Below are 26,708 nucleotides of genomic sequence, written 5' to 3' on the forward strand. Positions count from 1 at the left end.
AGAAGGGCGGGATATAAATGGAGAATATATATATATATATATATATATATATATATATATATATATATATATATATATATATACCCGAATAACCAAAGATCCATATATATATATATATATATAAATAAAATCAGGCTAGAAAACAGGAGACTGTGAGTTCTAGTCCTACTGTAGCCATGCAAACCAACTGGATGAATTTGGGTCAGTCTCTCTCCCAGCCCACTCTACCTCACAGGATTGTTGTGGGGAAAATAGGAGGATGAGGTGTGTTGGATATGTTCACCGTATTGAGTTATATGTACAGAGGGATATAAAGCACTGTGAAGCGGTATGTAAGTCTAAATGCTATTTATAGTTAGAACTTCAATTGGCAATGCCTTGAAATAGGGAGAGGGGTTGGCAACTTTAGTTGTAAATCACTTTGCTGGTTCTGCCACAGAAAGTGATTGGGAAGTCAAAAATAGTCATAGAATGAATGTTTGTTTGTTTGTCAAGGTATTTGAATAAAAGTGAAACAATGCAAACAAATGGTTTTCTGCTCTTAGTTTTTTATCAGATCATGAAAGTCACAGAAAATTGCCAGTCACACACTGCCTGCGTTATTTAATTATTAGGATATGAATATTAGTATATCAAAAAGAAAATTCCAAGAAAATATCTTTGGTCACAGGCCATAAACCTGGACTATTAATCAAGCAGATCTCCAAAAAAAGTTCAATGACTAATATACACAAATATTCATGATACTGGGAGCATGATTTCCTCCACATATCTCAGGAAATGATGAAGACACATGTTGTTAGAATATTTTACATGTTGAGAGAGAAAATAATCATAATTTAATTTATTAGCTCTAACATATCTATCAATATAAGATATAAACAAGACATATTCAGTTAGAAAGACAGAAAAAGTGAAGGCACGTGAAGCTGCCTGAGCAATCTGAAATGGACAAGTAGATCTTTTTGTACTTGCATACATATAAAATAAACCTGTTCGCAAGTACAGTTAAATCTTGTTTTAAATCTTGTTTTATAATTAGCAACTGGAGGAAGATGAAGGATGATCATATCATATCCATGAAACTGGACAGAATGCCACCGCAGATACTTATGTCATTAACATGATAACGTCATCAAATATATATATGTATATATATATATGAATGCATGTACAGTATGTATGCAGGGAAATCTGGGCTATTGGTTATGAAGTCCATTTTACATAGTTCTGGAAAAGTGAGGCTTCCTACTACTCTACAGACTTTGATCAAGAAATGGGTTAACTTGGTTTTGGATATTTATGCTATTTTTACCTGTTTTAATCTATAAGAGAAGTGTGGTTCAAGAAAAAAAAGTTCTTTTAACTTCAGAGAACAATGCAAAAACTAAATATAGTACATTTAAGAGCTCAGGAAAATACGTTATTTCCTCAGGGAAATTTGATGTTCATTCACAATTCAAATACACAGTCTTAGTGTAATAGCTTATTTTACACAGAGACATGCAAGTGTCTCTCTCTGTGTATATAAAAGTATGTGTAGGTGTGTGTGTGTGTGTGTGTGTGTGTGTGTGTGTGTGTGTGTTGAGAAAATATATCCGGGATTCACATTTACACACACACATATACATATACGATTCTAGATAGGAATATCTGTCCTAATTTGCACACAAAGGCAAAAGAAGGTTGTGGAGAAAGTTTTGAGAATAACAAGGAACTAAGCTTCTCATGAGATGGATGGCTGAATTTTAAGAGTATAGCTCCATGTTCTTTTAGACAGTAACTCCATGTCCTCTTTAACTTTTTTAAAAAACTATTTCTTAACCTCCCTTAGAGAAATGAATAACTAAAAACAAAAATGTGGGTGATTGGGAAGATGAAGAATGGAGAGAAAATGAGAAAACAAGGACAAGGTTGAAGATGTCTAAAAAAAATTGTTTAGATCAGTGTTTCTCAACCTCATCAATTTTAAGAAGTGTGGATTTCACTTTCCAGAATTTCCCAGCTAGCATGCTGTCCACATATGTTAAAGTCCTTGCGGTTGAGGAATTACACTCAACCATGGGAAGATTTTGACATGTAACAAACTGGAGACATGGGTCAAGGCTTTACATCATTTGTACACAAAACATTTTAACACTTCACATCTAGGAAACAAAAAGTTGATAGAACCAAGAGTTTGATGCTAGGCTGAAATCTTAATTTCAACTATTAAAACTCTTTTAAAAACCTACACCAAAAAGAGTTGATAGAATGTCTTTACGATCTCCTCCGAACATCTTCAGCCTTTCCTGCTGATAATCCATGGTCCAGAGTCACCAAACAACATAGACAATAATCCCCATACCAGTCACAGCGTGAAAGGAGATGCCAGTGGGAAAGAAAGACAACTCTTCCAGACAGGGATTCTCCTTACTTTTGTATAAGAGATTTGAATGTCGCATCAAGATGTTCTCGAACATGAGACTGAAGCTCAATTCCAGATGTGATCAACTGCTGATGAAACTGGAACCAAATATCTACTAGACATTCCAACCTGTTAGAAACATGACAGATTTATCTCTGGGACTGAAATCCCACATCCAAAATTATCTAAATTCCAAGAGTCAAGCAAACTTCTCAAGGGGTGTAGCAGTCACTTTTTACCAAGCACTAAAAATGGAGTAGAACTGAGTACTGAATAGAGGTTAGAAATTTTATTTTGCTTGATATGTAGGCCACTTCATGTATTTAAGATCTGACAAACAAATGTAAATATCTACACTTCCATCAACACCAGTAGACTCCTCTAGATATGGTAACATCAACCACAGACTTCTATCAGGGAAAGTACCGTATTTTCCGGCGTATAAGACGACTTTTTAAACCCATGAAAATCATCTCAAAAGTTGGGGGGGTCGTCTTATACGCCCAGTCATCTTATACGCCGGAAAATACGGTAGATCCATAAGAGACATTGCCATGAGAATTTTGCATTCAGCTGCTTCTTTAAGCAGCATTAAAAGTTGGGTTGCTAAACCACTGACAGTATTCAGAACGATAACATACCACCTGACAAAATGCAGTGCATTCTTTTTGCACAGCTCACCTCTTTTGCAGCGGGGACAAGTCCTCATCAAATGGACTTCCATTCCCAGCCAGCTGTTGCTGTCTCTTCCAAATCAGAAGCCTCACCAGAACCTTCTTCTTGGTCTCTTCTAGCTCACTGTCCATCTTCATGATCAGTCTTTGAAGGCTCTGAAGAGAGTAAGAAAAAGGATACATGCATTGTCTGGTATCAGATATGTGGTGAAGAACTCTGTTAGGGCATGCATGTTGTGTGATTGCAAGGAAGAGACATAGATGACCCACACATAGAACGTGACCCAACATGTCAACGTTCATTTAGAGCAGGCATCTTCAAACTTGGCCCTTTTATGACTTGTGGACTTCAACTCCCAGAATTCCTCAGACAGCTTGCCTGGCTGAGGAATTCTGGGAGTTGAAGTCCACAAGTCATAAAAGGGCCAAGTTTGAAGACCCCTGATTTAGAGCTTGGGGAAGCAATTTTTTACACTAAAGGGTCTGGGGCATTCCTGAACATTTTCCCCTGCTCAATATTCAACTGGGCACGGAAACAATACTAACAGGATGTTGATAGCAGCATAGGGCTAGGATGTTTATAAGGATTAACTTTGCCCTTCCCCAGTAATCTCAAAAAAAAAATAAAATAGGAGGAAGGTGTGTTAGAGATGTTTGCCACCTTGTTTGTAAAAAAAAAAAGGCAGGAAATAAACAAACAAAAACAAATAAAAAACGAACAGCCCAAATTACTATTCCATTATTTACGACTTAAGGAGGCTGAAATCAATGGGTTGAGGTGTGTGTGTGGCTGAACTGAATGGAAGCAAATAAGTGTGTTTGTGGGTGTGTGGGAGGGAGAGAGAGAGAGAGAGAGAGAGAGAGAGAGAGAGAGAGAGAGAGAGAGAGAGAGAGAGAGACTCAATACTTGAAGGGAGAGGGAAAAGAGACAGAGAGATAGAAAGAAAAAAATCAAAAATAAAAGACAAATCTCTATCCTTTCTCGGCTTTGGCTTTCTCTACTCTGAAAAACATACATCCTATGGCTATTGATGTCTAAGCACCACTCATTCTTGATTTAGAAAACATAAGTTTTAGCCTGATTGCTTGGGAGGAGGAGCTGATGAAGCTGAGCTGAACAGATACAAACAATCTTGCCATTACAAATCAGGGGCCATCACACAGTGGCGTAGCGTGGGGGGTGCAGGGTGGGCCGGCCGCACCGGGCGCAACATCGGGGGGGGCGCGCTCGCACTCGCAGCTCTCTGCCCCTGCCTGGCTCACTCACTCTCTCTCACTGCAGTGCTGGCTGTGCGAATCCGATCCGAGCCGCCGCCCACTGTGGAGGGGGAGGTACCAGGCGTGCGGTGCACGGGTTAGGGGGCGCAAATTACTTGCCTTGCCCCGGGTGCTGACAACCCACGCTACGCCACTGCCATCACAGCCTTCTTTAAGGCTTTTCCTAAACAAAAGCTTAGGAAAACAACTGCTTTTGGAGAGGGCCATTTTTTTCATTTCTCTTGCAGGGCAATTTCATCCACAATATTTTAGGCATTTTTTTAAAAAAAAATTGTTCTGATTATATGCAATTTCTTCTCCCTAGAGAAGAATTTTGCTTCAGCTGAATAGTCAGGCAAGCTGCAAGAGAATAATGAGCTGCATTTTTTTGGTCCAGTTACAATTGCCAATACAATTTTAGTATTTTTTTTATATACAATATTAGAAATTCTTATTTGTCATCTTGATTCTTTTTCAATGGGAGTGCTTTGGCTCTGATCCATAGGGGCGCTTGTAGCCTTTAAAATAATTTTAAACTTGATAGAGCAAAGCTGTATTTTCTTTTTGTTTAAAGATACATATTCCTTGTGTCGAGCATTACACGGCCCAAGTTTTAACAACTCCGCTGGTATGTAAAAAAATTCATCAATTGGGATGAACATGAGTCTTTTGAACTGAACTGAATTCAGATTGGAGAAATTATGAAGTGGAATCTTCTCTAATCTGATGAGAGTCGTATCCTTATTAATGCTCCTTAAGCAATTTAGAATTCAAAGAAGCTGCAAAAAGACCATTTATCTACAACAAAGGAACTTGCTTTGGATGCCATTTCAAATACCATCCTAGAGAAGAAGACAGAGAACTTTTCAATAGTACTTCCTGTTACTGAACAATCCAGAGGCGGCCAATTTTGTCATCTTTTTACACCAAGCAACATTCCCTAAAAGGCCTTTTAACCTGTGTTGATTTAGACTAAGCTTTACTTATTCAAAGAAAGTTTCTTTCTTTGTGATATCATCTTGGGAAGCCTGTTTTTAGTCTTGGCTACTGTTGATTAGTTCTTCCTTTAATTGTTTTATTACACTTTTTAAGGCAGTCATTATTGCTATTAGTTCTAAGCAAATAGGACCGCCTAGAAATAAAGGAAACCAAGCCGAATGCAAATAAAGAATGCAAAGGAAGTAGTTTGTTTCACTGTTAGTACACTTTTCTAAACATGCAACTTGGAGCATACAGGTAGTCCTCGGCTTACGACAGTTCATTTAGCGACTGTTCGAAGTTACAATGGCACTGAAAAAAGTGGCTTGTGATCATTTTTCATACGACTGTTGCAGCATCCCCCATGGTCACAAGATCAAGATTCAGATGCTTGGGAACTGACTCAGATTTATGACCATTGCGGTGTCCAGGGGGGTCATGTGATCCCCTTTTGCGACCTTCTGACGAGCAAAGTCAATAGGGAAGCCAGATTCACTTAGCAACCGTGTTACTAACTTAACACCTGCAGTGATTCACTTAACCGTGACAAGAAAAATCGTAAAACGGGGCAAAACCCACCTAAGAATTGTCTCACTTAGCAACATAAATTTTGGGTTCAATTGTGGTCATACCTTAAGGGCTACCTGTATTGGACCAGTTATTGTTAACAAGGACGGTAGAATATTGCATATGGGTAATCCTTGACTTTTGACTAGTTGCTTAGTTTAAACTTACAATGGACCCCAGAAAAGGTTAATAATAATAATAATAATAATAATAATAATAATAATAATAATAATAATAATAGTTGGAAGGGACCTTGGAGGTCATCTAGTCCAACCCCCTGCCCAGGCAGGAAACCCTATACCATTTCAGACAAATGGCTGAAGTCTCTTTTAAGTCTCTTCTTAAAAACTTGGAGCATTCACTGCTTCTGGAGGCAGGTTGTTCCACTGGTTAATTGCTCTAACTGTCAGGAAGTTTCTCCTTAGTTCTAGGTTGCTTCTCTCCTTGGTTAGTTTCCATATGCTGCTTCTTGTCCTGCTTTCAGGTGCTTTGGAGAATAGCTTGGCTCTTCTTTGTGGCGGCCCCTGAGTTATTTGAACACTGCTATCATGTCACCCCAGTCCATTAAACTAGACATACCCAATTCCAGCAGCCGTTCCTTATATGTTTTAGCCTCCAGTCCTCTAACCGTCTTTGTTGCTCAATTATTAACCAATTTATTATTTATTTGTTGTTTATTTGTTATAAGTTGGTTACTTATTAGTTGGTTTCAAAGTTCCAAGAGCCTCCCCCACCCCTCGCAGTCACATGACTGCATTTTGAGCATTTGGCAATCAGCCCTCATTTACAGCTGTTTGCAGTGTCCCATGTTCGTATTATTACAATATGTCAAATCGACATTTACTTCCGGTTTCCAGCAAAAAAAAAAGCCCATTGCAGACAATGGGTTTAATGATTGCAGCGCTCTTTACCACTGCCATATTTGCTTAACAACTGCTGCAAAAAAAGTTTGTACAATCAGGCATGGCCGCATGGCAACCCACTTAGCAATTGGCTCAATTTACGACCGTAATTCCAGTCTCAATGACGGTTAGGCCGAGGACTACCTGTACATATAGAATCTCAATTCCTGGCTAGTTTTTCAAAGGACAAATAGAAAAAAACTTGAGGACATGCTTCTCATTAGCAGAAGATTTTCTCAAATTCCCCTAACCTAACATAAGAAATTATAGATGAATTCTTCCAAAAGAGGAACAATAGACATACCATTCCAGTAAATGTTTGATGAAATATAGCTTTCCTGAAACTCTCTTCTTTTATGGGCACGCCAACAACTTCTAATAAATATTTTATTGCAAATTAAGACTACAACCCCACAAAAATTCATTCCAACCTCACTGAGGGCCTTTTCTTCGATAGATCCCCGTATTGGAGCATATTTTTAAGTCATTTGAGTTTGAAGAGTAAGCCTAAGATAAAAATCTAACCAGTTTGCTTGAGTTTTTAATGACAATTACTATTCTTATTTTTTATCTTATTAGGCAGCTTCTGTTTTTAGCCATTTTAAATAGAATGGTCCCTTAAGTAGTTTAAATTTTTTTTAGGCTGTTTAGAACTAAATATGGAAAGTGAGTTTAGATGGGAGAAAAAAAAGAGGGCAGAAAAAGTAATTTTAAAAAATGAAAACAGCAAATAAACTCAAGACTCCATAATAAATTCTTTGTAATGTTGGTGACTTACACTTGCTGGCAGGTTGTCTTGTATTGGAAAAGGACAATCCAGTGAGTTTTGTGACAGTGGAGCTGAGGATCACAAATGCAGGGTTAAGAACTGTAGGAGGTTTTCACATAGAAGCTAATTATTGCATACATTTTAGGCCAACATTTTCTCTTTCATTTATTGAAAGTTGGGTACAAAATTCCCCACTTATAGTAATAATTAGAAAAACAATATTCAAGGCAATAACAATAATAAAAACCCTTGAAAATTATATGTCTAAAATATATTTTTGAATGGGTTTCTAAGGCTTTAAACATACTGTAGCTATGTTAAAAACAAAAGTTTATTTCAGGGAAAATTTAAAAAGAAAGACCATGACAGAAATTTGGACTGAAGACATACAGTATTTTACAGAAGTTTGAGCATGTAGTATAGAAATCACAAATGACAAAGAAATACAGGTAGTCTTTGTTTAGCGATTGTTTTATTTAATTATTCAACCACTAAGCCAAACTGATTCTCTTTATTACCTTCATTTCTCTATATATTTGTTATCTATTCAGATAAACTTCAATAAAATTTCCATAAGCACAATTGTGGTTTCATTTAGCAACCAGTGTCTTAACAACTAAGTTGCCTGTTCCAACTGTGGTCACTAAATGAAGACTACCTGTACACATTTTTATCCCAATTGATGTTTTAAAGTGATGTGGAAAGTCAGCCCTCCCCCCAAAGAAAGAAATATTTTTGAGAACATTAAAAGGCAGATTATATTTCCCCAAAGGATCTTAAAGGCAGAAACCCTGTACCCCGCCAAGTCTCTCTACCCCAAACAGAAACCAGGTCTGCAGAAATACAGATGTGATAATCTTGTCAGAAGGATTGGAGCCAGGAGCCTGGGATTAGAAAGATAAAGATCCCCTAGAACACGGGTCGGCAACCCGCGGCTCTTTGAGCCGTCTCCTGCGGCTCCCAGCCGCCCAGTGTGCGCGCACCTCTTCGAACGGGCAGTGGTGCGCGCGCACCTCTCCAAATGGAGAGTGGCACCGCCCGTTTGGAGAGGTGTGCGCGCACCTCCCCAAGCCTTTGGAGAGGTGCGCGCGCACCTCTGCGCGAACGGGCAGCGCCGCCGCTCTTTGATTAAGCTGCCGCGGCACATTTGCAGGCTGCCGAAAGCGGCAGCTCTGCAGACGGGCTGTGGCAGCTTTCCCAACAAGCGGCGGCGCTGCCCATTCCGAGAGGTGCGCATGCACCTCTCTGAACGACCGTAGGTGCGCACGCACCTCCCCAAACCTTTGGGGAGGTGAGCACGCACCTCCGCGCGGACGGGCAGCGGTGCCGCTCTTTGGGAAAGCTGTCACGGCACGTTTGCAGGCTGCTAAAGGCGGTAGCTCTGCAAACGGGCCGTCGCCGTCGCGCAACCGGGAACCGGTTCCATCACACATTAAAAAAATGGCAACCGCGCGCATCCACGCATGCGCAAGAAAAAAACGTGCACGTTTTGCGCATGCGCGTGCATGGACGCATGCATGCAGCTCCCACCTTTTTTTATGTGTGATGGAACCGGTTCCCAGTGGCTCTTTTCCTTTTTCAGGTTGCCGACCCCTGCCCTAGAATCAACAATCCCTCACACCAAAAAAAATCCAACACTCATCAGCCACAGCGCCAGGGAAGCAGGATATGAGCTTTGGGAAATAATAGGATTAACCCACCACCATCAGAATACCAGAAAGGCACACTCAGACCCAGGTCAAAGTTCATGCCACAGGAACAACTCCAAACAAAAGCTCAAGAAGGTATAAAAACCCACCCACCCAACCACCTCTTTAATAAACTGCAACCTTCTTTCTAAAGCAGTCTCCATTTTGATTATTCCCAGCTTGGACTGGAGCCTGATGAAGATTTTTCTTCTCACAGTGATCAATTAAAACAATAAGACCAATTTTAATATTACCTTTTAAGTCTACGCAGTGATCCAGATCAAATGACAAAATGTAATTTAGACACACAACCCTTTAAAATAGCTGCATCTTTTCCTGGATTTGTACAGCTGTTGCCTGAAGCCAACATGCAACCCTGGGAAAAGGCTTGCTTGGTATAATGTGTTCCTGGCAGATTCTATGCATGTGTTCAGGCATGTTCCATTTGGCCCTTCATGTCCCCATCTCTATATGGGCTGATCGCCTTTCAAATGTTGACAACAAAATGGATCAGATATGTGCTAATACACGGATGCGTCTTATCTACTGTTGTTAAATATGTAGGGAAATGCTTCATTTATTTGTCCCTGGACAAACCTGGAGAAAACCTTCTTAATAATAAGTATATCATTATTTACCAAGGCTTGATAAGAAATGAAAAAATGAAAAAAAAATCACTCAAATAACTGGCTTAGGACGAAGTGTATTTACATTTATAATTTGAAGCAGATGTTAATAAGGCTGACAGCTAAATAAACACAGGGTGGAATAACCAGACTATACATACACACTAATCCAATAAAAAGGTCTTTAAACCCCTTTTCACCATGTTTACAAGAGCATAAAAAACAAACAACTGCGGGAAGAGATGAGAAAAAACAGATCCTGGAAAGTACCAGAATTTTAAACTTAGCTGTGACGTAAATGCAAGGTAGCGAAGAGCCCTGTGCTCTACTGAAACATGGAAATAACATGAGAGGTCCAGAGTAGCTCAAATGGCATCACTCTGGATGAAGATTAGGGAGCACAGGCAGGACTCAAAGGCAGGTCACCCCTTTCCTAATTTCATGTCCCCTGCAGTAAGCAAAGAGACAACACTGATGCTGCCAGGATGTGGCTGTAACTTCCGTTGTTCTGTCTTCCAACTTCTTTTCTTGCTTGCCAAAGTCTTTTGACCAAATCTTTGACTCTTCTTCCAGAAGATTACACAACTAGGAGTCATGTGAGGGCTACCATGTTATATGTGATGCCTCTTCCCTTCTCATCAAGCTGCAGTGTTCTGGTACAGTTCTTCAAATGTGAATTAGGCATTGAAAATCTCAGCCTCAGGCACAACCAATAACAAATCAGATCTCACAATGTCAGGTGATGTTGCAGGGAGAGATCCTAGAGACAAATTCCCATCAACCTGCCTTCCCCATGCAGAAGGGATGTCACCATTACTAGTAACTACTCGGTGGATACCTGTAGTGTTTCTTTTGAAGCCAGGACATAGATTTGTCGTGTATGAATTTTCTCAGTTATATGTTTTCTTCTACTCACTGATTGAAGAGGTAGAGGATATGGCAATTTATTCATTTTTTAATCAAATGTATATATACCACCCATCTCACTATCAAAGTGACTCTGGATGGTTTTCAAGTAAAAAAAAAGATAAAATCCATATAAAAATCCAGGCAAAAAAATTCTGCAGCAGCACATCTCTCCTTCCCAACTTCGCTGATTTTCCCCATATTTGCTTCTAAAATGTCATTTGTATAGTCAATCTTCTATTTAAAAAAAGGTATGGGCATACTTGAGCCTTGGTGGAGCAGTGGGCTAATGCCTCCTTAAGTAACACCAGCTGCCTGCAATTAGTGCAGGTTTGCATCCCACCAGGCTCAAGGTTGACTCAGCCTTCCATCCTTCCGAGGTAGGTAAAATGAGGACCCAGATTGTTGGGGGCAATTAAGTTGACTTTGTAATAATGCCGCTTGGGGTGTGTGTGTGAAAGCCCTAATAAGCAGGCATATACATAGAATGAAGGCTACTGCTAAGCTTGTAAGCCGCCCTGAGTCTTCGGAGAAGGGCAGGATATAAATGTAATAAACATAAACAACATAAACATACTTACATATGTGAGAAAGAATACCTTTCCATTTTAAAAACTATTTCTCTTAAAGGGGAAAGTTTATTGATTTAAATGATTTACATGGCCACAGGTCTTAAGTGTGATTGCTTAAGTACACTATCTGTTGCACAAGTATAAATGTATACAACTTATCACTGCCTATGGAGATTCTCAATCATCCAGGTCACGTTTGTCTCAAAGGTGCTTTTTCAAAAGGATTTTTCTTTGTTTTTCCTTGAAGACGTTTCATGTATCATCCAAGAAGCTTCATTGGTTGAAACGTCTTCAAGGAAAAAATAAAGTCTAGCTGCCTTTTGAAAAAGCAGCTTTGAGACAGTTATGCAGCTTACACTGACATTTTCTTGACTAGATCGAGTCTGAAAACTCAAATTGCTTGTTAATAATGATAGTTTGCCCCCTGTCCTGTATGACGATGTAATAATTTTAAGACTGTATATAAGACTTTTCAATATCTGTGGTGTACCAGTGAAATACTACAAGAGTTTGATCCACTAAAGTGGTTCATATCTAGGGTGTCCATCTATAGCTCTTTACATGGGGCTGCCCTTGAGGTGCACCTGGAGGCTTCAACTGGTGCAAAATGTGGCCGCGCGGGTGCTTATGGGAGTATCTCGGTACTCCCAAGTTACACCGCTCCTGCGTGAGCTGCATTGGCTTCCGGTTGCCCTCCGGGTGCGATTCAAGGTGCTGGTAATTACCTTTAAAGCCCTACATGGCTTAGGCCCGGGGTACTTGCGAGACCACCTGCTGCCAATGTCAACCTCCTATCACCCGGTTTGCTCCCACAGTCGGCTTCCTCAGGGTGCCATCGGCCAGGCAATGCCGGCTGGCGACCCCCAGGGGGAGAGCCTTCTCTGTGGGCGTGCCAACCCTCTGGAATGAACTGCCTCCAGAGCTGCGGACGGCTCCTGACCTTCGATCTTTCCGCCGCGACCTGAAGACATGGTTGTTCCAACAAGCGGGCCTGGACTGATCATGGTTTTTTAAATTTGGTTTTTATTGGCTTAAATTGTCCTTTATTTCTTTATTTATTGTTTAATATTAATAAATAATAATAATAATAATAATAATAATAATAATAATAATAAATAATAATAATAATAATAATAATAATAATAATAATAATAATAATAATAATAATAATAATAATAATAAGGCTAGGATCGAATATGGGCCGTTCTGCTGTCAAAATTCCTTGTTGTACGTGCACCAAGCAAGCAAAGCTGGGAGGGACTATTCTTTTTGTGCAGTATTTTCACTTCATTTTCAGTGCCCAGACTTCTCAAATGCACTTTGTGTGTGTCCTCACCTCTGGCGTTGCCCTTCATCTGCTGGAAGCTTTCCCGGAGAGCTTGAATCTCCTGAAGTCTGTACTGCAGCTTCTGTAGGCTGAATCGAAACATCAGTTCTTCTCGCTGACGTTCGATTACAAGGGGAACGTGTTGATGCTGCAAGATGGAGAAATGAGACATGATTCTCCCTGCTACGTTCCTCTTAGGACAGAACTCTTTCTGGTGATAAAGTTTGGAAGGACACGTTAGGCCAGAGACCCGAATGTCCCAGGTCAGCCGTCAAGAGACTGGAAGAAAGAACCCAAGCAGCACCTTTTTCGTATAGTTTGCATTTCTTGTGCTGATTTCACAAATACAAGTAAAGAGAAGTAATATTTGATGGAGCTCATATCACGGAAGGCGCAGGCAACCTGGGGATGCCAAGGTCTAGAATGGAAGTTGTGGGGCTCCTTAGCAAAAGATAATAGCTGCACTGCCTCTATTTTTAACTATTATCTAACAGATGGGATTTAAGAGTCCAAGCAACTGTTTAGGTCTCAGGAAACAGATGTGGAAAATCTCTTACCTGCTGCTGAACTGCTGTTTGTTCTGCTTCCAAGATCCTTTTTATAACATTTGCCAGTTGCAGTGGATCTTTCCGATATCTGCTCTATAATTATTAGGAAGATGCCAACTGTTAATACTTGTCATCCTTCTGTCTACTTCTCGGACAATCCACTATTCTTCCCATAACAAGTTCACCTAGAATTGCTGCACAAGCTAATTATATTTATTTATTTATGTATTTATTTAGTAAATTTCTACATCACCCATCTCGCCTAAGTGACTCTAGGCAATTTACAACAACATAATAAAACAATATAAACACCTACATAAAAAGCATAAATTAAAAAGAGTTAAGAACAAATTAAACCATGTAAGTTACAAATTTCTCTCTCAGATTCTGGGAAGTGAAACACCCATCTATATATACCTCCCAAGTGAATCTCTAGATCACAAACAAATTGTGCAGACAGGACCATCTTTAGATTAATGTAAATTTGACGTGTTTCTAAAAAATAACAGATGTATCACGAATTGTTACTCTTGAGTAAGGTTCCAGATTTTGAGTTGTTGTGAAACATTCAGAACTGGAACCCTCCAGGCATTCTGGTACAACCCACTGTGTTATTTCAGGACACAATCTCATACGCATACCATGTTTACATATCCACGTTTCTTGCATTGCAACTTTAATGGAGGCCTTGAGACTCTGTAATTTACCTGAGCAGTAAAACCTAGGGGGTTCTCTTTCTTAAAACAAAAAGATTGCTGAAGGAAGACTAAGCCAAGCTAGTCACTGAACATTACTAGAACTAAGGTAGATTCCATTCTTGAAGCTCAAGGAGACTTCAAGCAATCAAACAGCATCGTTGGGTAATTTTTGCATGCGGTCCTGGCTTCCTTCTGGTGCAATTTCAAGATTCTGTACAAACAGGAAACTCATGTCTGCAAAAGCAAATACCACTGCAGAAGCAGGAATGAATCAAAATTATCTGTGGAGTCATGGCAACTGGCACGGCTGCATGAAAAGATGTTAATTCAGAACCATCAATCTGAGATACATCTCTAGGGCAAACCAACAGGAGGCTTGCAATTTACTTTCTTTTTTCCTGAGGTTTTTTTTTGGGGGGGGGGGGTTGGGGGGAAAGGAGATCTGTGTTTGGATGCAAAACTCAAAGCATAGCCGGATGCACCCAATTACAGGCCAATTTCTGAGCACTGGTTGAGTGAGACCTCTGATGTTCAATTCTCAAGATGCAGCCTGCATGTTATGCTTGGCTGTGGTTCCCTGGCGGGGCTGCAGATTAAAACATGCCCATTCCCACCTTTTTCTGGCAAATTAAATAATCCGGGCACCCCATCCTAATGTGATGAAACAACTCAACTCGGCTCCGAGACAGGAATCTTTGTGATCATTTCCCAGATAAGGGCATCCCTTTTCTTAATCTCTAGGGAATGCTGCCTGAAATGTTTAGTTTCGTTAAGTTAAAGCCCAGTGCCCCTTTTCTACCATTTGAAAAAGAAGAGAACAGAAGAAGGAACTGTTAGATGTTTTTGTGCCAGCCATGGCAGTTCCCCAAAAAGGTCATCAGATGGGAGCAAAGAGGCTTCTTTGCTTCCACTGATGAGTCAGGGGTCCCAGGCCCCTGCAGCCCCATTGGAGAGAGAGTTTTATGGTTAGGGGCTGCTCTTTGTTCTAGTTCTGCTCTTTGTTCTAGTTCTGCTCTCCTCTAGTCTACTTCTGTTCTTTTGTTCTCTCTCACATGCAGGCATGGATGCCTTCATGCCAAGTAATTCTTTCTCTCTAATCTATCGTTAAATAAAGCTTCATATGATTGCATCTCTGCGTGATGCCTTTTACTTGGAAGCACCTTAACGATCCATCGACCTCATGAGACCATCTCACAGGAACTCTGTTCCATCTGCTGTCTAGAAAAGAACGTGGAAGTTTAAACCACAGGTCTCTTGGCATTACAATGCATGACACACAAACAAATATGGACATTGTGGTAGGACCGAAGAGGATCCTTTCAGCGACGTGCCACGTTCACACTGCAGTCTTCCGTACCTCAATGTTAGCAACAAGCTGAAGAATCTGAGCAGCGGAATTGCAGTTTTTGTTGGCGAGGTCTCGTATCTTCTCCACCATGGCAGACAGCAGCCTTCCGGCCAGAAGAGTACAAAACGAGTCCGATCTGTTGATGAATTCCCTGGGAAGAACATTGGGAGCAGGCAGAGAAATGGGACAGAAAGGTAAAAATAAAGAAGTGTAGAGATCCAGGCTACTACGCCTGCACCAAAGCCATCTCCCTCTTCAAAGTTCCTAAACTCAACTGGTTCAAACTGGAAAAAGATGGGATGCATAGCAAGCAAAAAGTCCCTTCTACCTTCCTTCTACCCTAAATGGCTTGGGTCCGGGTTATCTGAAGGAAACACCTGCTGCCGGCATCAGCTTTGTAAGCCGCCCTGAGTCTTCAGAGAAGGGCGGGATATAAATGGAATTAAAATAAAATAAAATAAATAAAAATAAAATAAATAAGCTCCCTTTGTCCAGTGCACTCCCACAGGAAGGGTCTTCTCAGGGTACTGCCGGTAAGAGACTGCCGGCGGACAACACCCAGGGATAGGGCCTCCTCAGTGGATGTGCCTGCCCTTTGGAACCAGCTGCCCGCGGAGCTGAGGACTGCCCCCGACCTCCGTTCGTTCCGCCGGGACCTGAAGACCTGGCACTTCGAGCTCTCTGGCCCAGGCTGAGAATTTTAATCTTAATTTTAATTTTAACTGGGGTTTTATTTGTTCAGGGACGGATATAATTTTTTTAAATCTGTTTTTAACTTTTGTATTTTTTGTTTTAATCACCCTGTAAACCGCCCTGAGTCCTTCGGGAAAGGGCGGTATATAAATATAATAAAATCAATCAATCAATCAATCAATCAATCAATCAATCAATCAATCAATCAATAAATCTATAATGACTCCCACTCTGCCAGAATAAAGAAGCTGGTCCTTGAAAAAGAGGGCCACTGAAGCAAGGGAAGATGTCTGGAGGAAAGAAGCAGAACTAAGGAATACGAGGAAGACAGGAAAAGAAGCTGGAAGTTGACGTTGAAGTCCTGAATATGTTGGGCGGAGCAGTGCCAGCAGAGAGAATTTATTTATTTAGCGTACGGCTGGTCACACACAGAATTAAAAATCATTTCATAGTTACAAGTTAGAACAGTTAAAACAATTTTTTTTAAAAAAAAGAAGCAATTATAAAATCTAAGAGGAAAACAGAAATAACATTTCAGAGTTTTGTTTTTTTTTAAATTCCGTTTATATCCCGCCCTTCTCCGAAGACTCAGGGCGGCTTACAAGCTTAGCAGTAGCCTTCATTCTATGTATATGCCTGCTTGTTAGGGCTTTCACACACACACACCCAAGCGGCATAATGTCCAGTTTGGAGATCCAGTCAGTAGCTGCCGTTGTTACGCAGAGGAAGTCCTTAAAATCTCCTGGGTATCTTCTGTTAGTGGATTCCCTCACTATATGTTGGATAGTCTGTCGGGGAGCCCCGCAATCACATTGTGCTGAAGGTGTCTTTCCCCATTTATACAGAGAATCGGCACACACCCCATGAGTCGTTCTAATTAATAATAATAATAATAATAAACCTTTATTGTCAAAAGTACAACATGTGTACATTGAGATTAGCTGAGCTTCCCCTCCCCTGCTCTCTCCCCCCAACACACAGTGACAACAAACCCTCCATCCCACCACACCATGTGAACCAACTACACCCACACACCGGCCTCCCAAGTCAATTCTGCATAAGATTATGTCCCATTTAAAAGCCTAACAGCCCACAGATAAAAGCTATTTTTCAGCCTGTTGGTACGGCTGGCTATATTCCTATATCTCCTACCGGATGGTAGGAGAGTAAAGAGATACCGTCCAGGGTGTGAGTCATCCCTGAGAATCTTCCTCACTCTTCCAAGGCAAGGAGCCCTGGCGATGTCATCCAGTGGTGTCAGTGGTGTCATTCTATTGTATGTCACCCATATGTGTCGGGGGGGGGCAAAGTTACTCGCGTCCGTGGCAAACCTTAAGCCACACGTGCCTCCAGGGTGGTGCTAAATGAGTAACAGACGGACTGGTAGCCAGACATCCGCGAAGATCTCCTGGCTTCACACACAACTCCACAGTCCTTTTAAGGACTAAAAAATAGCAGCAGAGAGAAGAAATTTAATGATGGTGACAGGCAGCAGTAGAAAGCAGAGGCATCACTAACTATCCAGAGCATAGGTGGACAGAGTAACAACACAGAAACTAGAGGAGCAAATGGAAAGGGCAACAAGCAACAAGTCCAATTTGAATTACAATGGACAGAAGAGAGTAGCACTAACAAGGAGGCTGAGGAGGAGCCAAACAAACTCAACTGAGGTGAGCCCAGTGCACTGCGTATCCAGGAAGGAGGACCACAGCTCCGAATACTGACAATGATACGCTGAAGCTTGGACGGTTATCAAAAAAGCCCCCGGGTAACGATGGCAATTACTTCTACCTGCCTGCAAACCCCAAGCCCAGCCCTAACTGAAAATCTAAGTGCACGTGAGTCTGGATCCAGGCTGAGACATGCTCTATATCCCAGACATTATAGAAAAATACAAGATAGAGACTAGATCAAAGCTAAGATATAAACTCTACATAAAATGAAAAAAAAATGAGAAATAAGAGACTAATGATAATGTGACTCAAGTAAATGTTATCAACCAGTGATGGCGAACCTTTTAGAGACTGAGTGCCCAAACTGCAATCCAAAACCCACTTACGTATCATCGGGTGCCGGGTGGGCGTGGCCCTTTGGGTGGGCGTGGCTGCAATGGTAGCTGCAGACTGGGTGGGACTAAAAAGTTCAATCAATCAATTCCAACTTTGCGAGAACTTTTTTTTCCCCAAGAGAAGTTGAAATTGATTAATTGAATCTTTTTTTTTTTGTACATGGTGGCGGAGGCCTAAAGTGAAAAGGTTTTACAAAACCCAGCTGAAGGCCCAAGACTGGGGAGACAGCATGCGTGCCCACAGAGAACACTCTGCGTGTCACCTGTGGCACCCGTGCCATAGGTTCGCCACCACAGTTATAAACAGTAGTGGGAGTCAAATATGTAAGCAACCAGTTCTCTCTGTGGATGCCACTTCCGGAGGTCCATTCTGGGCCTGGGCAACAAAATTAGCTACTGATTCTGCTGAACTGGTGCGAACTGGCTGAATCCCACGACTGGTTATAACTCAAGTTAGAAAAAGAGAGAGGTAATAAAAGACACTTGAAGTTTAGATTTGAGTGAAAACTTAGTTTGCAACATTTTGTTAACAGATAGACTCCATTCACAAGGTGACTCTTCCCAACCTAATCTATCACACAAGCTGTGACCAAGAAAAGAGTAACACTCTTAAACCTCACTTAGCACTGCTAACCTTCTTGGAAGGATCTGAAGACGCATTTCCCATCTTATTATATTACTCATGGATTTCTAAAAGAGACTGGCCAAGATGATTTCTGAGTCAAAGTCTGAAATGTATTGATGATCTAGAAATGATAATAACAGTACAATATATTGATGGACCCCTTCATGGATTACTGCCTTGTCGTGGCGAAGGGGCTTGCGTAATTCAATGAAGCTATGAGCTATGCCGTGCAGGGCCACCCAAGACGGACAGATCATAGCAGAGAGTTCTGACAAAACGTGATCCACTGGAGAAGGAAATGGCAAACCACTCCAGTATCTTTGCCATGAAAACCCTATGGACAGTACCAAAAGGCAAAACGATATGACGCTGGAAGATGAGCCCCTCAGGTCGGAAGGCGTCCAATATGCTACTGGGGAAGAGCAGAGGGCTAGTACTAGTAGCGCCAGAAAGAATGAAGCGACTGGGCCAAAGCCGAAAGGACGCTCAGCTGTGGATGTGTCTGGTGGTGAAAGGAAAGTCCGATGCTGTAAAGATTTTTTCTCCATAGGAACCTGGAATGTAAGATCCATGAATCAAGGAAAGTTGGACGTGGTCAAACAAGAGATGACAAGACTGAACATCGACATCTTAGGTATCAGCGAACTAAAATGGACAGGAATGGGTGAATTTAATTCAGATGACCATCAGGTATACTACTGCGGGCAAGAATCCCTCAGAAGAAATGGAGTAGCCTTCATAGTCAATAAAAGAGTAGGAAAAGCAATACTGGGATACAATCCTCAAAATGACAGAATGATCTCAGTTCGAATCCAAGGCAAACCATTCAATATCACAGTAGTCCAAGTCTATGCCCCAACCACCAGTGCTGAAGAGGAAGAAATTGACCGGTTCTATGAAGCCCTACAGCACCTTATAGAACTAACACCCAAAAATGATGTCCTTATCATCATGGGGGATTGGAATGCTAAAGTAGGAAGCCAAAAGATAACTGGAATAACAGGCAAGTTTGGCCTTGGAGTACAAAATGAAGCAGGGCACAGGCTGATAGAATTTTGTCAAGAGAATACGATGGTCATAGCAAACACTCTTTTCCAACAACCCAAGAGACGGCTCTACACATGGACATCACCAGACGGTCAACACAGAAATCAGATTGACTATATGCTCTGCAGCCAAAGATGGAGAAGCTCTATACAGTCAGTAAAAACAAGACCAGGAGCTGACTGTGGCTCAGACCATGAGCTTCTCCTTGCAAAGTTTAGGCTTAAACTGAAGAAAGTAGGGAAAAGCACTAGGCCACTCAGGTATGAATTGAATCATATCCCTGTTGAATATACAGTAGAGGTGACAAATAGATTTAAGGAATTAGATCTGATAGACAGAGTGCCTGAAGAACTATGGACAGAGGTTCGCGACATTGTACAACAGGTAGCAACCAAAACCATCCCAAAGAAAAAGAAATGCAAGAAAGCAAAATGGCTGTCTGAGGAAGCTTTGCAAATAGCTGAGGAAAGGAGGGAAGCGAAAGGCAAGGGAGAAAAACATAGATATGCCCAATTGAATGCAGAATTCCAGAGAATAGCTAGAAGAGATAAGAATGCCTTCTTAAATGAACAGTGCAAAGAAATAGAAGAAAACAATAGAATAGGGAGGACCAGAGATCTTTTCAAGAAAATTGGAGAGATGAAGGGAACGTTTAATGCAAAAATGGGCATGATAAGGGACCAAAATGGCAGGGACCTAACAGAGGCAGAAGAGATTAAGAAGAGGTGGCAAAATTACACAGAAGAACTATACAAGAATGAGCTTAACGTCCCAGATAATCACAATGAGGTGGTCACTGACCTCGAGCCAAACATCCTAGAATGTGAAGTGAAGTGGGCCTTAGAAAAGCTGAGCAACAACAAAGCTAGTGGAGGTGACAGTATTCCAGCTGAGCTATTCAAAATCTTAAAAGACAATGCAGTAAAAGTGCTACACTCAATTTGCCAGCAAATTTGGAAAACTCAACAGTGGCCACAGGATTGGAAAAGATCAGTTTACATTCCAATTCCAAAGAAAGGCAGTGCCAAAGAATGTTCAAACTATCGCACCATTGCACTCATTTCTCATGCTAGTAAAGTCATGCTTAAAATCCTACAAGCTAGACTTCAGCAGTATGTGGATCGAGAACTACCAGAAGTACAGGCAGGATTTCGAAGAGGCAGAGGAACTAGAGATCAAATTGCCAACATACGCTGGATCATGGAGAAAGCTAGGGAATTCCAGAAAAACATCTACTTCTGCTTCATTGACTATGCTAAAGCCTTTGATTGTGTGGATCATAACAAACTGTGGCAAGTTCTTAAAGAGATGGGAGTACCAGACCATCTTATTTGTCTCTTGAGAAACCTATATGCGGGTCAAGAAGCAACAGTGAGAACTGGACATGGAACCACTGATTGGTTCAAAATTGGGAAAGGAGTCCGGCAAGGCTGTATACTGTCGCCCTGCCTATTTAACTTATATGCAGAGCACATCATGAGAAAAGCAGGGCTAGATGAATCAAAAGTTGGAATTAAGATTGCCGGAAGAAATATCAACAACCTAAGATACGCAGATGATACCACTCTAATGGCAGAAAGTGAAGAAGAACTAAAGAGCCTCTTGTTGCGGGTGAAGAAGGAGAGTGCAAAACTTGGGTTGAAACTTAACATTAAGAAAACCAAGATCATGGCATCCGGCCCTCTCAATTCCTGGCAATTAGATGGGGAAGAAATGGAGGTAGTGACAGATTTTATTTTCCTGGGCTCCAAGATCACTGCAGATGGGGACTGTAGCCAAGAAATTAAAAGACGCTTGCTCCTGGGGAGGAAAGCCATGGCAAATCTAGACAGCACACTAAAAAGCAGAGACATCACCCTGTCAACAAAAGTGCGTATAGTCAAGGCTATGGTCTTCCCAGTTGCAATGTATGGCAGTGAAAGTTGGACCATAAGAAAGGCTGAGCGCCAAAGAATTGAGGCCTTTGAACTATGGTGCTGGAGAAGACTCCTGCGAGTCCCTTGGACTGCAAAGCGATCAAACCGGTCAGTCCTAGAGGAGATCAATCCCGACTGCTCTTTAGAAGGCCAGATCCTGAAGCTAAAACTCAAATACTTTGGCCACCTAATGAGAAGGAAAGACTCACTGGAGAAAAGCCTAATGCTGGGAAAGATCGAGGGCAATAGAAGAAGGGGACGACAGAGAATGAGGTGGCTGGATGGAGTCACTGAAGCAGTAGGCGTGAGCTTAAATGGACTCCAGAAGATGGTAGAGGACAGGAAGGCCTGGAGGAATGTTGTCCATAGGGTCGCGATGGGTCGGACACGACTTCGCAGCTAACAACAACAACAAATATTGATGGAGGAACTATTACAAATGTATGATCTGTCAATAAAATAATCAGATGGAAATAGAAAAAGCTATATCCACCTGTGCATTAGGAACATGGGATAAAAGTGAGACATTGTCAAAAGATGATTAAGTCTACCATTCATTACCTTTTTAGTTGACTTACCATGGTTCAGTTTCCAGCCACTCCCCTAGGAGACAACGTAGAGTATGAGGAAATTCTTCATATAAGCCGTTGAACCGCTCCGGAGACATGGTGGAGACATAGCTCCACAGGGACGTGTTGGTATTGGTCATCTAAAATGGTAAAAACCAACGTTCATTATTGCAATCCATCGTGCAGAAGATGTTACAACATACAGTATTGACTAATGTTTCAGTTCCTGCTTGAGGGGCCTTTTCCACTAATTCTAGTCCAAAGCTAATCCCCAATGCAAAAAATGAAATACAATTTTTCCTGCCTCTCTAGATGTATTAGACTATAATTCCTATAATTTAAAGCATGCTCTATGAATCAGTGGAGTAGCGGGTTCAGAACAGTTTGTCTATGATTGTTCATAGGAAGTCTCTATCTAATGCCACCCAATTAGGTTGGAATTCATGAATTTAATTCCCTGCCATTATATCTCATTGAATTTTCTTACACCAGTGCTAATTTTATCGTGGATATATCTTGTTTTATGGTGTGTGTTCAAACCTTTTCAGAAACCTTAAGACAGAGGTCTCTGACCTTGCTCAGTTGGTGGACCGGAGAGAAAGGGAGGGGAAAGCATTTGATGCATGCGCATGGGCGCACAAAGCAAATGGGGCAGTGCTAGCGCCTGCGTGACACTCGCATTTTTCCCATGCAGGCACTAGCACCACCCCGTTTTCGCAGTGCGGCATCCTGTTTTCGCCCTGGTCAGCCTGTTTCATGGCCCACTAGCCAGCAAGCCACGGCCCGATAGTGGGCCGCGGACCACAGCTTGGGGACCCCTGTCTTAAGTGTCAGAAGTTAACCAGTCTCATTCAGGAGAGAAAGAAAGCAGTAGAACAATCTAGCTAAGTTTGATACGGAGCAGGTATTGTGCAGTCAATAGGCTACAGTTTGGCTGAAACTCCCATTTCTTCATCCCTAACAGAATGAAGCCAAGAGCAGAAGTGAAACTCTATTACTGTATAAGATCTGGATCTTCTTTCAGGCCTTTGGCAAGGGTGCGTGAAGGCTCTCTTAGATTGCCTGAGTTTTTTTTTCTTTTTTGTTCCAGTCTGGGTTGTCTCATCTTTGCCATCTCTTGTTCTTTTAGTTTTGCTTCTTATTGTATGTTTAAAAATGGATTTACTTGTGAGCTGCATGGAATCACTGAGAGACAGGTGACAAATTTAACAAGCAAATAAATAACAGACTATTGCTTCCGACAATTAATAATCACTGTCCCACTTCATACCCCTCATGGGTTTAATTTGGAGCTTTTTTCTTCCCACTGTTTTCGTGATTTAATTGACAACTCATTTGACATTTCCCATAGTCAGTCCTAAGTTTCAATTGTCAGTTTACATTCTCAACACTATCCCAGAAAAATTCTAGCTCTTACCATATCTCCAAAAGATATGAACTTCTTTTTTTGCAAAGAATCTTTCAAAACATGTGAAGTCATCTCTTTGCTGTAAAGCAAACCCACATCCCTTCTCCATTTATTTTTTAATCTGACAAGTAATTGAGTGGCAGTGCAGTTGAATTACAATGGACAGAAGAGAGTAGCACTAACAAGGAGGCTGAGGAGGAGCCAACTGAGTGGCAGTGCAGTTGGGTGTGGATCCAGATATTTCCTTTTCCGGCCTTCGACCCTCCTATGGACATGACCACCTTTGGGACTGCCTATCCTGGACTTGCTGGACCAACATGCGACAATACACTAGCACGGACTTGCTCGCCCTCAGGGGTGCCCCCCTCGCCTGGGTGCGACCCGCCTCTTTAAATCCTCCTAACCTCGATGAAGGGCCCGAGTCTTGGGACCCTGAGAGATGGCTGGGCAGGGGCAGGGGCCGTCAACACAAATTTAATAGGAGGCCCCTGATTACTTTTTTATCAAAATTTTTTATGGGGTTGGGGAGAGGGGTGGGAGATGGGGGTTGTCTGGCTATGGGGGGTGGCCAATCAACCATAGCTCAGGTCAGACTTGGGTCTGACCGCGCGGGGGGAGAACAGGGTGTCGTTGTCTCCGGGGCTCATGAGCGGGTCGTGGGATTACCAATTCCCACGACGGGGAATGGCAGCAGGCGGATAGACAGGGGGCCGTATCGTTACCGGGAGGGCCGTCTCCGCTATCTGCAAGCGGTGAGGCGCTCCGACCCTCTGCTTCTTCCCCGAGGTTCCGGGAGCGAGGATGTGCAGCCTCCTGAGCTCCGGCTGGTGTACCTGAATGCCAGGTCCGTGGTTAACAAAGCTCCCCTTGTTAGGGATTTAGTTGAGGGTGAGCATGCGGACCTGGCTTGCATCACGGAGACTTGGTTGGGCCCAGAGGGTGGGGTCCCTTTGGTTGACCTTTGCCCACCAGGCTTCCGGGTGCTACACCAGCCACGAGCTCAAGGTAGGGGTGGGGGTGTGGCGGTGATCATTAGGGAGACCTTATGTCCGCGGGAGACCACCGTTCCTCAGATAGTCGGGTGTGAGTCTCTCTTTGTGAGATTTGGTTCTCGGGCGCAGTTGGGCTTGCTGCTGGTGTACATTTCGCCTAGTCGCGCAGCGGCAGCCCTGCCCGAGCTGCTCGATATCCTCTCGGGGTTGGTGGTTGAGTTCCCCAAACTCATAGTTTTGGGAGACTTCAATCTACCATCCCTGGGAGGCTCATCTGAGCTAGCTCGGGAGTTCATGGCTTCCATGACAGCCATGGACCTGACGCAGGTAATTTCTGAACCTACTCATGAGGGAGGCCACACCCTTGACCTGATTTTTTTATCTGGACGGTGGTTGGATGATCTTGGTGGGGGCTTTCCATTTATTATGCCCCTGTCATGGACCGATCATCACCTCCTGCAGCTGGTCTTCCATTTTGCCACCCCCCGCCGTGGGGGTACGGAGCCAATTAGATGGTACCGCCCCAGACGCCTAATGGATCCTGATAGATTACAAGCGGTGCTGGGGTCCCCACCTGCCTCCATTGCTCACAACTCGGCGGATGCCTTAGTGGAAGCCTGGGAAAGGGCAGCCACTGAGGCACTTGACCGGGTTGTACCCTTGCGGCCCCTGACCCGGTGCAGATCCCAGCGAGCTCCATGGTTCTCCGCGGAGCTCCGGGAGATGAAGCGTCGGAAACGGGGCCTAGAGAGCTGCTGGAGGTCCAGCCGATCTGAATCCGACCGGTTGCGGTTAAGAACCTACATTAGGTCTTATCTCGCAGCGATGAGGGTGGCGAGGTGTAATTACTTCTCTACCCTCATCGCGTACGCAGATAATCGCCCGGCCGCCTTGTTTAGGGTGACTCGCTCCCTTCTTAATCAGGAGGTGAGGGAGGATCCCTTGCAGGGTCGTGCCGAGGAATTTAGTCAACATCTGTTGGATAAAATCGCTCGGATTCGGACCGGTTTGGACTCCAGCTGGGCAGAGTCTGGCGATCAGGACACGGGCGGTCCTGTCAATGTTATCTGGGAGGAGTTTGATTCTGTGACCCCTGATGAAGTGGACAGGATTATGGGGAAGCTGAGTTCCACCACATGTTTATTGGATCTGTGCCCTTCTTGGCTGGTTTATGCAGCTAGGGAGAGGACACGAGGCTGGCTCCAGGCGGTTATATCTGCTTCTTTGAGTGAGGGTTATTTCCCCACCGTCTTGAAGGAGGCGGTGGTGAGACCTCTCCTCAAGAAGCCTGCCTTGGACCCAGCTGTATTGAACAACTTTCGTCCAGTCTCCAACCTTCGCTTTCTTGTGAAGGTTGTTGAGAGTGTGGTGGCGCATCAGCTCCCTCTGGTCCTGGATGAAGCGGATTATCTGGACCCTTACCAATCGGGTTTCAGGCCTGGGCACAGCACGGAGATGGCATTGGTCGCTCTGGTGAATGATCTCTGGAGGGCTCGGGATAGGGGATATTCCTCTGTCCTAGTCCTATTAGACCTCTCGGCGGCTTTCGATACCATCGACCATGGTATCCTGCTGCAGCGTCTCAGGGGATTGGGAGTGGGAGGCACAGTTTTTCAGTGGTTCTCCTCCTATCTCCTGGGACGCTCGCAGTCGGTGTTGGCAGGGGGGCAGAGGTCGACCCCTAGGACTCTCGCTTGTGGAGTTCCTCAGGGATCGGTCCTCTCGCCTCTCCTGTTCAACATCTACATGAAACCGCTGGGTGAGATCATTCGTGGTTTTGGAGTTGGGTATCATCAATATGCCGATGATACCCAACTTTTTATTTCGATCCCAAACCACCCCAGTGATGCCCTCGGTGTGATGTCCCGTTGCCTGGAGGCGGTTCAGGTCTGGATGGGGAGGAAGAGACTTCAACTCAACCCTGACAAGACTGAGTGGCTGTACATTCCGGCATCCCAGGACACCCGGGATGTTCCATCGCTTTCTATGGGGGGTGAGCTTTTATCCCCTGTGGATAGGGCTCGCAACTTGGGAGTCCTCCTAGATTCACGACTCACTCTGGATGATCATATAGTGGCCGTGACTAGGGGGGCTTTTGCCCAGGTTCGCCTGGTGCGCCAGTT

The 26,708-nt window shown here is 43.0% G+C and overlaps 1 protein-coding gene across 4 annotated transcripts in view; it reads right to left on the reverse strand.

Moving 5' to 3' along the window:
* STAT6 (signal transducer and activator of transcription 6) overlaps positions 1 to 26,708 on the reverse strand; it is a 107,063-nt gene that overhangs the window by 25,061 nt on the left and 55,294 nt on the right. For 2 of the 4 annotated variants that reach the window (XR_014491715.1, XR_014491716.1), the window contains exons 1-8: positions 23,184 to 23,613; positions 22,195 to 22,325; positions 15,277 to 15,418; positions 13,231 to 13,314; positions 12,683 to 12,821; positions 7,564 to 7,625; positions 3,089 to 3,246; positions 2,417 to 2,536 (exon numbers count right to left, since the gene is read on the reverse strand). Coding sequence is in view for 2 of the 4 variants with exons in the window: in XM_083356195.1 (XP_083212321.1) it covers positions 2,417 to 2,536; positions 3,089 to 3,246; positions 7,564 to 7,625; positions 12,683 to 12,821; positions 13,231 to 13,314; positions 15,277 to 15,418; positions 22,195 to 22,325; positions 23,184 to 23,363 (1,016 nt within the window). In the remaining 2 variants the exon portion in view is untranslated. Of the gene's footprint in view, positions 1 to 2,416; positions 2,537 to 3,088; positions 3,247 to 7,563; positions 7,626 to 12,682; positions 12,822 to 13,230; positions 13,315 to 15,276; positions 15,419 to 22,194; positions 22,326 to 23,183; positions 23,614 to 26,708 lie in introns of those variants that run through there. The other 2 variants (XM_083356195.1, XM_083356196.1) reach the window with 2 other exon arrangements.

Source organism: Vipera ursinii (assembly GCF_947247035.1).
Source record: "Vipera ursinii genome assembly, chromosome: 2".
NCBI lineage: Eukaryota > Metazoa > Chordata > Lepidosauria > Squamata > Viperidae > Vipera > Vipera ursinii.